A 13,907-nucleotide genomic window follows, 5' to 3' on the forward strand; every position below is an offset into this window, starting at 1 on the left:
GGGGGCAGGGAGCCGGGGTGAGGTGAGGAGGGATGAATGAATGAGGTGAGCCTCACTGAGGGGTGGAGTGTGCCCAGCAGGGGAACAGGAAGATGCAGAAAGTGAGAGGGTGAGTCCAGACCAGGAAGTATGGCTCCACTCCCAGGCTTTTCACCCTGACTCTCATAGGACCCACATTCCTGCCTTAGGAGAGACCATATCCTAAGCCCTTGCCAGACTAATGAAAACCCACCCTCTGAGAAAAAGCAGCCTGTTGGACCTCTTCCAACTTCTGCCTTCAACCCATTCTGGGGTCTCTCTCGCTGTGGCTCCTTGGAAGAGACCGTGCCCCCTTTACAGGGTGTAGACAGTTTTCGCTACAGCCTTAGCCATCAGAGACATGGGTCTGATGTGGCTGTGATGTGGAGGGCCTCTGTGAGCTGGTGCCCAGCTTCCTCCCTCTCACACCACACACCTGGTTCTCTCCAAGCTGACAGGTCCCGCATGGGCCATTGTGCCACACCTCCACCCCTGTATGTCTGCCTTTTCCTTTCCCTGGACTCATGACTCTGCTGGTGAATCCTGACTCACTTTTGAAGCATCAGTGTCAGTGCAGTTACTTCCTAAGGTATGAAGACCCCTCTGGTAGGCTCTCAACGCAGAATAATTGACTTCCATCCCTTATGCTGCCCCTGGGACCTTGCTGACACCTCTGGCTGGACATGCACCTCTCCTTCATAAACATGTGTCTCATGTCTGCGAATGTGAGGCAGGAATCCTCAAGTTTGAAGAGGACGGGAACTCATCAAATCCAAGAGACTTTGTGCCTCTGTAGATGATCTGCTTGGGTTGGAAGAAATCTGCCAACAGGATTCTCCTACCCACGGCCTGTTTCCACACATGAAAAGCTAAAGGGCATGAGATTACTGATTCTCTGCCCATAATCAGAGAAGCAGCAAGCAGGAGAGTGGAAAAGTAAAACTGTAGCTTAGCAGTGGGTGTGGAGAGGCAGTGGGAGGTCATGGAAGATGCACAGGATTCTGAGTCCCGAGGCCGGCCCTTTAGCCTCTTAGAGCCTCAGGTTTCTATCTATAAATGGGGGCCAGATATGGATCCTGCTGCTTCCTAGACTGTGGTGAGGATGAAATCAATGGGCAATTTTCTTTGAGAGCAGTTAAGTGCTGAGTGAACAGTGTAGGCCCTGCTTCTTGCTCCCGCAGGCTGTGCCCCTTGGAAGCCTCTCTCCTCTCTTCTGGATTTTGTTCAGGGGCTGATGGCCCAGGACCCCAGGTGCTTGCTGTTTCTGCTCTGTTCAGATAAGCAGGCCATTCACCAAGAGCCTGGGATCGGTAAAATCAATATAATTCCATGTCGATTATAAATTTCATTTTCTGTCTGCCTATGAGCCATTAGCTTAGATCAATATATTCTCTACCCTTGGTTAAGTAATCACTGGGGCTGGTGAGGATTTCAGCAGAGTCAGGGCAGGGTCCTGACTACCTTGCTGCCTTGGATAGTGGAGTCCAAGGTGGCCTCCTGGACTCAGTTCAGGCCTGTCTTGCAAATAAATCATTTATCCCCACCTTCAAACAATAAGGTCATGGCCAGTTCTCCAGCTGTCTGGGGCTACAAGGCCAGCTTGGAGCTGCTCCAGCCCAGCACCTAGCAGCACTGTGTGTTCTGAGTGTCTAAGAGCACTGGTCAGATGGGGGCACTTATGGATGTCTAACATCTTCCGTGGGAAGAGAAACTCTGTTTTCCCATCAGTTGGTTGGAGTTATCTGGGAAGAAAGAGAACATGAGGGTTGGTGGGGGAAGAGGCTTGAGTTCACAGCGCCCCTCTTCTGGGTACAAACAGCCACCTTCATCTCCTGGCATGAACCTCAGGCAGCAACAGATGGACTGGTGGCCTAAGGGCTGGGTGGAGGGTGGTGGCTGGGAGTGTTTGTTCTCAGCTTGTGGTGCTGAAACACTCTGGTACTTACAAACTCTGCAGGGCGGGGAGGTGCCAGCTGCTGCCCAGCACACAGCTGGCACTGGGGGAAGAGTGTCTGGAAGCAGAGGAGCCCAGCTCTCCATAGATCTGCTTCAACAAAGGCCCCTGTGTCTCCCTCTCCTTCTCTGCAGGTGGCAGACGGGAAACACCATTGCTCCCACTAGCATTTACCCTCTCTCCCTGCCCTCAGGGCCACTCCCTGCACACCTGCTGCCCCCACTGCAGCCTGCATCATTGACTAAGGCTCCAGACAGGCACGCCACTCCATTGTCTAAAACCCTGCCTGGATGTGGGACAGGCTCATTCCCTCACATCACCTTGTCCTCCCACTGCCTTCCTGCATTGCAGCCACCACAGGGGCACACCGCTTGCCCCAGGTTGCCACCTCTGGGCCTTAGCACAGAGGCTTTCACAACCTGGGGCAGCTTTCCTATCTTGCTGCCTGGATCCAAGCCTGGCATGTAAATATGAAGGCACGCACTATATGTTCAGAAGCCTTTGGGTTCTTGATCCCAGCAGTGCCCCTTCCTGGTTGGGTACCCTTCCTGGCTGGCAAGTTCTTTATCCTTTCTGGGACTCAATTTCCTTATCCGAAAAATGGGGCAATAGTGGTCTTTTTCTCAATGGGAATCTTTTGAGGATGAAGGGAGATAATGCATGTGACTGCACATGATAGGTGCAATAGGACTTCAAGCAGGAAGTTCCAACAGGGCTCCAAGCCACATGGGATGTGACATTCTAAAGTGAGGGGACAAACCAGGAAGCATGCTTTCAAAGAGGTAGGTCAAAGCCAGCTACCATGGACCTGGAAATGTTGACCTGGTCTTATATGTTGCAAACAAAAGTGACCCTGGGGCACCTCTATCCAGGCATGCCCAGAGTTAACCCAGGGACTGCCACGTGGGGACATTGGAGGACACAAGTAAAGTCATTTCATGTGCTGTGCTTGCTTGACAGCATGTCCCATGAGCTCAACAGTCATTAGTGTGGTTGTTGCGATTATTAAGCACTTGGTAAGTGCATGAAGAGTTAAATCAGTGTCTGACTCCTCATGTGAGCAGGGAGGGGAAGCTATCTGAGCCTGCAGTGTTTGGAATAGCCAATCTTTTTTCCCAGAAATATGGGAGTTGAAGTAAAATAGCAGCCAAATCTGGGATTCCTCAACATCACCAGGTGGCAGGGGCCAGGCCCATCTGAGCCCACCACACACCTTTGTATCCATGGCCAACACCTGGCACCACTGGTGAGGGCTAACTCCACAGGGTGCCCACTGCTCTGTGTCCCATCAGTTCCCCTCCCCTTTCCCACTAGCCTGCTGCTTGGCCAGGCTGACTTTCAGGGGAACAAATCTGGGACAGGCCAGCACAGAGTGAGTGGCCTGTCTCCACCTTTCATTTTGGCCCCTGCACCTAGTGATAGCATTGTGCGTACCTGCCATGGAGACAGGTGCTTGTGAGGGTTAGACAGGATCTGACAGCTCTGTATTGCTGGCATCCCTGGGGGCATGAGCTGTTCAGTGACACGTCAGCCTCCATCTGCCTCTGTGCAGCACTAGATTTGGGAGGGAGGCTTCTCAGATCTCAGAGTCTTGTGTTTAAGCTGCTTCTGCTCTTATTAGTGGTGCAGTTTTGAGCATTTTACTTATATTATTCTGCCTCTGTTTTCTCCCTTGTCTCACAGAGTTGGTGTAAAGATTAAAATAGGACATTTGCATGTAACGGAAGGTCCAGCTTGCATCCGGCACATTCTAAACACTCAACAGAGATTCTCTCACTTTCCTTCCTTCCTTAAAGAGGAAAGTGGAAGGACTGTTTGTGGCCTTTAATATACTAATAGTGGAAAGTCATATCCTTGATTGCATTTATATAAAATTGAAGAATAGGTGAGATCACTCTAGGGTGCTAGAAATCGGAAAAGTGTCACTCTGGTTGGGAGAAGAGCCAGGGTGACTGGGAAGACACAGGAGAAAACTTTCTGGGCTTAAGGAAAATGCTTTATATCTTGATCTTCAGGCTGGTCACTGAGAGAACACTTAAGATTTGTGCATTTTACTCTGTAAATTATGCCTCAATAAGGAAATGTTAAAAATTTTAGAAATAAACAATGAAAATCCTAGAAGAGTATTCAAAAAAAAAATCAGGCTGCAATGTGATTTGAGGCCACTCTTGTTCAAAGATCCCCAAATTGCAAACTTTTATTTCCTTGAATCAGGTTCCCCAGGGTTTGTCCTGGACCCTTTGCTGATCTGAGGGCCTCTGCAACTTCATTTCACTTCTGAGCAAATTTTTAGAATGGACTGACAAGAGACAGCTTGGTTCTCTCCATGGGGTGGAGTACCTGGCTAGTGGCAGAGGATGTCCAGGCTTGGGCACCTCTGCTGTCACGGAAGGTATCAGCTACAAACAGCGGTGCCAGGGCCTGGCCTGGAAGTAGAGACTGCTGGGTGAGTTCCCTTTGGTCCTCCTTCTCCAGAGCAGGCTCTTCTGAGGCCTCTAGTCCCTGGCTAAGCTCCAGCCCACAGCCTGGATGCACCCTTCCATGAGCAGTTCTAATACGCCCCTTCCTCAGCATACCTTACTGACCATTCTGCTAGACCTCTGTCCTCTCTCTGAATCAGGCAAAGCCAGATGCTGTGTCACCTAATTAGGTGACTGTTCCTTAGCTGCTTCACTCTCAGAGCCATGAAGGTGGTGAGAGTCATAGGGAGCCATCATGGTACCTGACAAACCTGGGCAGGGGCATCACAGCATTGCCAAGGGCACATCCTGGGAGCCACAACATTCATAACTAAGCAATCCCAGGAGGCCTGCTAACCCTATGAGTGTCCCTGAAGGGCAGAATCTTCCAGGGCTCTGAAGGATCCCCCAGTCTGAGCAGGTATGAGGTCAGTTGACCTCTGGGCTGTGATTCCCTAACCACTTTTCAAGTAGTCCTGCAGCCTTGGGGCAAAACCCAGGAGTGTCCTATCCCTTTACTTCCATTCCCCACCCCACAGAGGCAGCCACTTTCAACATTTGTCATTGGTTCTTTTGGTATTACTTCTATGTTTCCAGATAGTATTTATTTATTACCACTTCTTGATTTTTTCCTTTTAAGTGTTATCTATTAACTTCTTACTATAGAAGATGAAGATTTTGTTTCTTCTACACACTTTCCCCCACCATCCATAAGCACCCACTCCACCCTCCCAATTAGTTATATTAAAATTTTGGTTAGATTAACAACAGAATTTCCATTATTAGCACCGTTTAATTGCTAGTCCCACTTGAGGTATGTTATATATGATAATAATTTTTCTTTCATAAATCACTTTTGTTTTCTGTGGAGTTCATAATTGCCTTGCTTTTTTATTTGCTTAGTTTTCTGCTAGGTATCAATAATCCAACCTCAAACATTCTATGAGTTGTCTAGATCTAATCTCCATGTGTTTAGATGCACCTTCTTAAAAATATCATTGCATTTTATCACTGAAAGAATCTACAGCTCTCATGGAGATGTACAGGGCCAGGTGCAGTGGTCTTCAGATAGTGTTGGGTTAGAGAGAAGGCAGAGGCCTTAGCATTGGACAGACAAATTTAGATCCCACATTTATTGGCTGGGTGACCATGATTCTTCTACATCTGTCAAAATGGTAACAATGATATCACATTATAGTGTAGTCATGAGAATTAAATGAGGTACAACAAAAGTGCCTGGAGCGTGGGTGCACAATAAATGTTGGTTTACTTTCTTGTGGGACAATCACAAGAATAAGGCCATTGAAGGTACTTCATCATACTAATAGAGCTTTCTCTCCCCACCCCCAAAGTATTGACCAGGCTCTGAACATTCATCAAGGCTCCTGAGACATTGACACTCCTGCTACAGGAGATGGTTAAAGCTCCTATAACTTTGCCCATCAGTCTGATGATTTCCTTTAAAAGAAGGAGCCTCCTTAATAGCATCAACAATTTTATTTTGAAATATTGCAAACAAAGACAGAAATTCTAAAAGGAAAACATATACGAGTTAAAAACAGGTAAATCTAGAAACCACTCTAATATAAAAATAAAGGGCAAGCAACAAATTGGGAAAATATTTGCAACATATGAGTCAGTGAAAGATGAGGCCAAATTTCCTAAGTACCGGGCCAGCTTGGGTAGAGACAGTGCTCCAGCCACCCAGGCAAATGCTTTCTCCTTTATCCAGCTATTCATCCACTCACTCAAAAAACACAGGTTGAGTGTCCACCAGGTATTGGGGGTAAAATGATGCCCCCGAACAGAAATGGTTCCTGCTCTCATGAAGCTCATGGCGCAATGCAAGTGACAGATATTCACCAATGAGTCACACTCAGGAGTATACAACTGCAACCTATGGTAAATACCATAAAGAAAAGGAGAGATGGAGCAGAGGATCCAGCCTAGACTGGGGTGTGTGGGAAGACTTCCCTGGCTGGCAACACTTGAACTATACTGTAACTGGAGGGTGAATAGGAATTAAGGTGTGTGTGTATGTTTGCATGCATGAACGCATGTGCACACACATACATGCATGCATGTGCGCACATGTGAATGTGGGAGGCATTTCAGGGGAAAGAAGGATGTGCAAAAGCCCCATGGTGGAAGGCTCATGGAACACTGAGGACTGGAAGAGGGCTGTATGGCTGGCCTATACGCACTAGATGCCAGTAGCACCCCTCAGTTGGAATAACCAAAAATACTCCAAACAATGCCAAATGTTCCCTAGGGGGGCAAATTGCTCCTGGTTGAGAACCATTGACTTAAAACAAACATTTATGAGAAATCCTGGATTTCAAAGACAGGCTGCCTGTAAGCCCCTTTGCTGAAGCACTGGTCTCTTACTAGCACTGTCCAATAGAAATATAAAAAATATAATATGAGTCACATATGTACTTGTAAATGTTCTAGTAGCTATAGTAAAAGAATGTAAAACAGGTAAAATTAGTTTTAATAATAGATTTTATTTAACCCAATATATCCAAAATATTGCCATTTCAGTAAAATAATTATTAATGAGATATTGTACATTCTTTTTTTGTACTAAATCATCAAAATTTGGTGTGTCTTTTTCTCAATTTGGACTAGTGACATGCCAAGTGCTTAGTAACCACATGTGGCCAGTGGCCAGCTCATTACACAGGAGTGGGAGGGTGGAACTAAGCTCTCGCAGAGGTATCTGGCTTGTCCTATCCCTTGGGTCATCACTAGACTTGCCCCCTCCTCAGCAGAGCCATGCAAGTTCCTCCTTTGCCCATTGGGGTACACAGGGTTCAGCCCATCCAAAAGCACCCCACAGAGGGGTCCTGACATCTGTGGAACACACTGGAAGGCCAGTCCCATCCAGGAAAATCATCCAAGTGCTTGCAGTGTGCTAATAAGATGGGTGTGTTCCCTGTGAATCCACAGGAGGCTGGAGGCCCCCAGCTGCAAACACCTGGTGAGACACAAACTGTTTCCAAGCTCCCAGGCAAATGCTCCATCCACCTCCAAAGACCCATCCTCCACTTCATTGTTTACAAAAGGAGCTCTGCCCTCCCAGATACTGGCCACCTGAAAAGACACATTCTATTTTTGTAAAAGACAGATGTTCTCATTCAAAATGACACTTTCCGTGGCTAAGAAGTTGTTGTCCATGGAGATGCTGTCTCTAGCTCCATACAGTGGCCAAGTCTTCAGGTCACTGTGCTGGGTCGCTGGCTGGACACAGGCTGGCTAGCCCAGTCCTGGACTCTCCTGACCCCCATCTCTTGCTGGTCTGAGTCTGCTCCCCCATCCACCCGTCCTGCCCCTAGACCCTGCAGCTTTCTGAGTGTTCTGGCAGGAAAGCCTGCCTGCCCCTGGCCTGCTTGAGGAAATACTGTCTGCAAAGCAGCAGGAATGAAGACCCTCGCTTGCACCCAGCTGTCTCTAGAAGCCAGGGCATTGCCTTCCCTGGTAAGGGGTGCTTCTGTGTTGGCCACAGGGCAAATCTTGGGCATTTCCTTTTTAGTAAAGAAGCAAAGTTTCCTTAAAGTTGCCACCAGGTCACCTGGAGCGACCGAGGGCCTCTGTAAAATGTGGAATGTGGGGCGAAGTGTGCACACCCACTGGGGCACTAAGCCGGCCACCGCCCTTTTGCAACTTCAGATCGCGTCCCCACCCAGCCCAGGAGTTTCACGAGGAAGGGCACTTCCTCAGGAGGATGCTCACTATTCAGCGGCAATGGTCCCAGAACGCCCGCCCCATGTGACACACGGCGTGACAGCTGGCCAAGTGTCCGCGCACGTTTGCCAAGAGGCACATGCGGTGCCCAGAGAAACCCCAGAAAGTTGGACTTACCCCTCCTGGCCTGCCTGATCTTTGGGCTCAGCATGTTCTTGCAGCCGTCCGGCCAGCCCCGCAGGGCCGTTCATGCTGTCATCCGCTTGCTTTTGCTCGTCCTCGCGCCCAGTCGCCCCTCATGTCCTGCTCTCTCGGGGCCCCGTGGCCGCTGGCGTCACCCGTCAGGCTCCCTCGGCTACCTCTCCCGGCTCCGGACGGACGGCTCGCCTTGGACTACATAAACCTCGATGCATTATTTATCCATCCCAGAATTAATTCCCATCCAAGCGGACCATTAAAGCCTCAGTAATCACTGCTGATCAATCACTGGACCAGGGCGGGGCAGTCCCTCCGCCTGGCCTGGGCGCACGCGTGGCTGTCCAAGCTGAGCGCGGGGGCGGGGCAGGGCCGAGAGGGGCGGGGCCAGCCAGAGACGCCGGGCGCGGTCCTGGCCCGGGAGAGGGTACTGGGGTTCCGGCCATCCTCTGCTGAGGCTGGAAGAAATGCGCCTTTCAGCCGCCGCCTGGGAGCCGCACTCCCTGCCAAGCCCGGGTGGGAGAGCGCTTTGGTGAGAAGGTAGCCGAGACCCCCCCAGAGCCCAGCCCACGGGGACCCGCTTATGAGCTGCTCACTGTTTTACGTGTTGAAAGTCAGGTGTGTCTGGGAAGGAGCAAGCAGCCCGGCAATGTAAACTCCTCAGGAGACTCCCAACAGGAAGATGCCTGTTAGGGGTACTATTTATGCCTCTTTAGTAAGGTGACAGGAATAAGAGGGCAGGAAGCACTTAACTCAGGGCTCTTCATAGGAAGATCTGAATTGAATAGTGAATCTCTGCTAAAATGCCATGTTTCTGTTTGATGCTGGCATAATTTTAAAGGGTGTATACTGGGGCTTTGTGAGGAGGGGAATCCAGCCTCAAGATGCTAAAAATTACCCAAGGAATGCAATCATAACAATAGCTATCATTTATTAGGCACCTACTATGTGTCAGGCACTGAGGCTGGTGCTTTACATTCAATATCTCATTTAACTCTCAAACTCCTGAAGCAGGTGCTATATATATAGCATTTCAAATCTGGAAAATAAGGCACAGCAAGGTTGAATCACCTGCCCAAAGTCATACAGTACTGAGCAGCAGGGCGGGCACCAGAACCCAGGGCTGTGTCTACAGCTCCTGCTGCTCTGTGATGCCAGCCTCTCCACCCTATTCCCATCACTGCATGGTAACAGCTCCTGGCTTGAGCCCCCGATGAACTTGCTGAACGGTGACCTGCCTCTGTGCCCCTGATAATCACTCCGTGTATCCTCTTAGGCATCTGAGCTTGGGTCTGGCTATTTGGGCCTGAGAACTGTGTGACCCTTTCAGTAGCTGGTAAAGAGGGATTTGAACAATGTCCTCCCCTGCTCAGATGGCCATGGCCTCCATCTGACCCTCCACACTCCCTCGAGTGCCCCATGTCCACAGATCCCCAAGTGTCCTACTGGTATGTAATCAACTTTAGCAGCTGTAGAGGGAGAGAGCCCACCAGGAGATCACTGTGGCAGTCCTCCCTAGGGAAGAGTGTGCCCTATGGAGAGGGGAGGACCGCAGAGTAAGAAGAAAGACTCACCAGGATGTGGTGAGCCACATGGCCAAGCTGGTGGGAGAAGGTAGAGTCCATGGACACAAAGCTGTCTTACTCAGCATCAAGTCACTTGTTCTGGTTTTCAGCTGCTCCTCAGAGGGATGAATGAGTACCTTGGCATAACATTCCAGGTTCTTTCATGGTAGCATCCGTGGCCTCCTCTCTGACCTATCTCTTGCCGATGCTCTATACAACCATATGCACATACAGCGCCTGCTTCTGTGTGCCCCAGTGACTTTGCACATGCCTTGCTCCTGTGTATTCCTGTTCTTGCATGTGCAGCCCCTGCTCTCCTGTGCCTCTGTGTTTTTGCACATGTAGCTGTGTCTTTGCACGTGCAGTTCCCTCTCTCTGCAATGCCCTTCCTCACATTGCCTTGTCCTCTTTGGGCAATTCCCCAGTGAAATTCTCCTGATTCCACCAGCAGAATGAGCCACTAAGCACTTCCCCTGGGCCCTTATCTATGTCCCTGTACTGCTCCTCTTGTATGCCCTCCCTGAGCCCCAGGCTGACTCAGGCCAGAAGCCTCACAGGAAACTCTGGCTTCATGGGCAGATCCAAGAAACACCACTGAATGACAGAACTGACCTCCTTTTCCTTTAAGGCCAGGTACAAGCCCTGGTTGGGACAGGGGCTACCCATGAGGAGTGGGGAGAATATCAAGCTAGAAAATCTCATGTCGACACCAGGGTCACAGGGCAAGTCCTGTGGCTTGTGACAATGTCTTGAGCAATCAGGAAGCCATTTGTGAGTAATGCAGGCTGGACCACTTCATCCAAGTCAGAGGCAAGGAAATGCCCTGAGACTTAGTCTGGGTCCACTCACGCTTGTTTTGGTTAAGAAACCACCCCCAGGCGCTTTTCCTGTGCAGCTGTTTTCCCTGATGATATTAAGTCACTGTGTTCACTCGCCTGCTTTTCTGGGGACCAGAGCTGGAAGTGGACAAAACCACAGGCTCTGGGCTCACACCCCAGAAGTCAGGCTGGGAAAAGGGCAGGAGTCGATCTAGGTTCTGCGTCTGAGAAGGCTGGGGAAATGGGGCAGGTGGGCAAAGTAGCTCTTTTCTCCTCTCCAACCTCAGACTGTGCTCTCAGTACTTCCTGAGATGAAGGGTCCACAGAGGCAGGAATTGGAGCCCCTTCATCCTGAAGTTTACCAGCCCTGATCTGCAGGGCCCTGGGAGCCTCCCACTTCCTCTGGGGTGGCTTGTGGGAGGATGGAGTGGGGACAAGGGCAGGGCAAGGGGATCTGTTGAACATGTGACCTCCTATAAGCTTTTATTTGAAGAACCAGCCCTACTCTTCTCACTTATAAGTGGGACACCCAGACCAAGGAGTGGGAGATACAGGTCTAGCTTAGCAGCGGAGACAGATGCCTCCTTCTCCACTGCCCCGTGCCTGCCTGCACGGTGCTGCCCCTTTCCAGCAGTGGTCCTAGGTCTGCCTTCACCTGGCTTCCTGCCTTGAATCATTCAGTATTTTCTAAGGGCTGTTCAGGGACAGAAGCTGAGCACTGAATGGACAGAAGTCTCCGGAAGGCATCTATTGAAATGCACACCTGTTGGTGGGATGGCTGCCAATCAGCATCAACTGGCCCAGAGCCAGGATACCTTCAAAACAGTAGTTCCTAACCTTGGCTGCACATTAGGGAGCTCTGACAGTGAATCCTGTGTCCCACCCCCAGTGGCTCTGATTTAACTAGTCTGCAGTGTTTATTGTCATTGGGAGTTGTAAAAGCTCCTCTAGGGATTCAGCCAGGGTTGAGAACCACAGCTTTAGAAGACAACTGCACATGGGGTGTTTGCTGGCTGCCATCCTAAGGGAGATTCTTCTCAGGGAGAGGCACATCTGCGAATAAATCTCCTGGTCAGAAAGTGGAAAGGGCATCTGTCCCAAGCCCCAACTTGAGACAACTCCACCCAGAGCCACAGGTGCTGTTGGATGGTCTGTGCACTGCGCAAAGGTGTCCAGTAGAGGGAGGTAAGGAGGCTGAATTTGGGCTCCATTGGCAAAGCCCTGTGTTCCAGCACAGGGAGGTGGGGAGGTGTGCAGCTAGAAGAGGGAGCTTTCCTCTAATTTGCACAAAGGTGACATATAGATAGCAAAGCCCTGCTTCCCCTATTCCAGAAGCTGCATGGAGGACCAGAGTAAGCCCTTCTGGAGGCAGAGGAGAGAAATAATGCTACTCTGGCTTTGTGATGCCTGCCCAGGGGTCACCAGCACCTGGGTCCCCAGCCTGCCTGCTTAGCGCACTCTCTGTTCCTGCTGCCAGGAGGTCGATGCCGCAGCTCCCTTGCATGTCACTCAAGGTCTTCACGGGCAACTCCCACCCTCATACTTTGGTTTCTTCTTCTGTCTATCCCAGTAGTGGGCCGGACCAGCTGGAGAGTACCAATGACATAACTGATTGTTAACTTTTCAGGAGTTTTGTAAGTCAGTTGTTTAGCAAGAACATCATTAGAAATTAATGTATATAAACTTATAATTAAATAAACTATTTAAGACAAAGGTAACAAGCACTAAAAACTCATAATTTCCAAATCATTTTACTACATTTTATTATTCTTCAGGTAATTGACATCTATTGTTTCTACATGGTGGATAATATATACTGGGTTGCTGCCATGCATCTCTTCTCAACCCTAATGTTCAATGACATCATGCTGGTAGTTTGAAATTGAATGTTGTGGGAGTATTTACACCAAGAAAACTAGCAAATGCAGTAAATCAGAGCTTAGATGTCTTGTTTTGTTTTGTTTTTCTTCTACAGAGCTGGTTGTTAAGCATTTGTCAGCACACCTCTGGCCCATTTCTACCACATTCACTCTGTCTGCCCCAGTCACTGTAGACTCCCTGTTCTAGGCAGACGATGCCAGCTCTCCACCTGAATCTGTTCTCCCCTTCTTCCTGGGAACGCACAGATGTTCTACATTTCCAGCATCCTTGCAGTTAGGTGTGACTGCATCCTGGCCATTATACATGAGTAGAAGTGATGTGGTTACTTCTAGGCCTGGCTTCCAGGATTCCTTCTCTTGCTACGCTTCTAAGCTCATTTCCCTTTCTGGTTGACTGGGATGGGACCACTTTGGAATTCCCATGTAGAATATGGTAGAATCCCTGCAGTCTGGGGCCCTGAATGACTGCATGGAGCCAAGCCCTCACTGTCAACCTGGAAGCATCTTGAGAGAAAGAGAAATTAACTTATACTGTATTGAGTCATTTCATAGTTGGTCCTCTTCATTACTATAGCCGACATTCTCACTGGGTACACACTCCACTCTGCCTGCCCTTTTTTGCCTCTTGAACTTTGATGCATCCCTCTAGACCTTGTTCCAGCACCACCTCCTCACTCAGTGCTGTATGGAGTTCGGCACCTTTAACATTTCCCATTTCTTCCATGCCCAAGGCCACGGGGACCTTCTACAAGGCCTGTTGCGAGATCTTTAGAGGAGTACGAGTTTTTCCTGCCCCCTCACCCATAATTTAAATATCATCTATATACGAAACCTATCATATGCTGAATTAAAAAAATTCTTCCTAGATTTTTAAATTGGGAAACTGTGGGATTCATCAAAAGTGAACTTTTGCGCCACTTTGGTGGCCTTGCCCTGCTTGTACTGTAAGCCTGTCCTTGGTCTTCCTGCCATTGGGCACTTGGGCACTGCAGGCTGCTCTGTCATAGAGGGAATGGCCTTTCTCTCCACCCACTATTCCTGGCTTCAGCTCTGCTGCCTTGGGCCTAAAGTCTGTCTCTGCCCTTTGGCTCCACCATCTCTGTCCCCTTGCCTTGGCTTTTCATTTCAGTTTTGCCCACACCCTGCAGTCCATGGCATACCCTCCCTTTGACAGCCCAGGACCCCAGAAGGGGTCTAAAGCCTGGACTTCTACCTATCTGGGGTCTTTGTTGTCTTGGGATCCTGGACAGAAGGACAAAGACGCAGAATTAGGCACTAGGAAACCATCCAGACATACCGAGCAAGAGAGTTCAGACCGGAGCACAGAGGCT

At 49.5% G+C, this 13,907-nt stretch overlaps 1 protein-coding gene across 10 annotated transcripts in view; it reads right to left on the reverse strand.

The window, feature by feature from the left end:
• ARHGAP22 (Rho GTPase activating protein 22) overlaps nucleotides 1-13,907 on the reverse strand; it is a 209,503-nt gene that overhangs the window by 149,742 nt on the left and 45,854 nt on the right. The window contains exon 1 of one of the 10 annotated variants that reach the window (XM_016918214.3): nucleotides 8,296-8,664. The exons of 7 other annotated variants lie outside the window; for them this stretch is intronic. In XM_016918214.3, coding sequence (XP_016773703.2) covers nucleotides 8,296-8,329 — 34 coding nt within the window. In that variant the 5' untranslated portion in view covers nucleotides 8,330-8,664. Of the gene's footprint in view, nucleotides 1-8,295; nucleotides 8,665-13,907 lie in introns of those variants that run through there. 2 more of the 10 variants (XM_016918212.3, XM_024346364.3) reach the window with 2 other exon arrangements.

The sequence above is a fragment of the Pan troglodytes genome, chromosome 8 (genome assembly GCF_028858775.2).
Source record: "Pan troglodytes isolate AG18354 chromosome 8, NHGRI_mPanTro3-v2.0_pri, whole genome shotgun sequence".
Lineage (NCBI taxonomy): Eukaryota > Metazoa > Chordata > Mammalia > Primates > Hominidae > Pan > Pan troglodytes.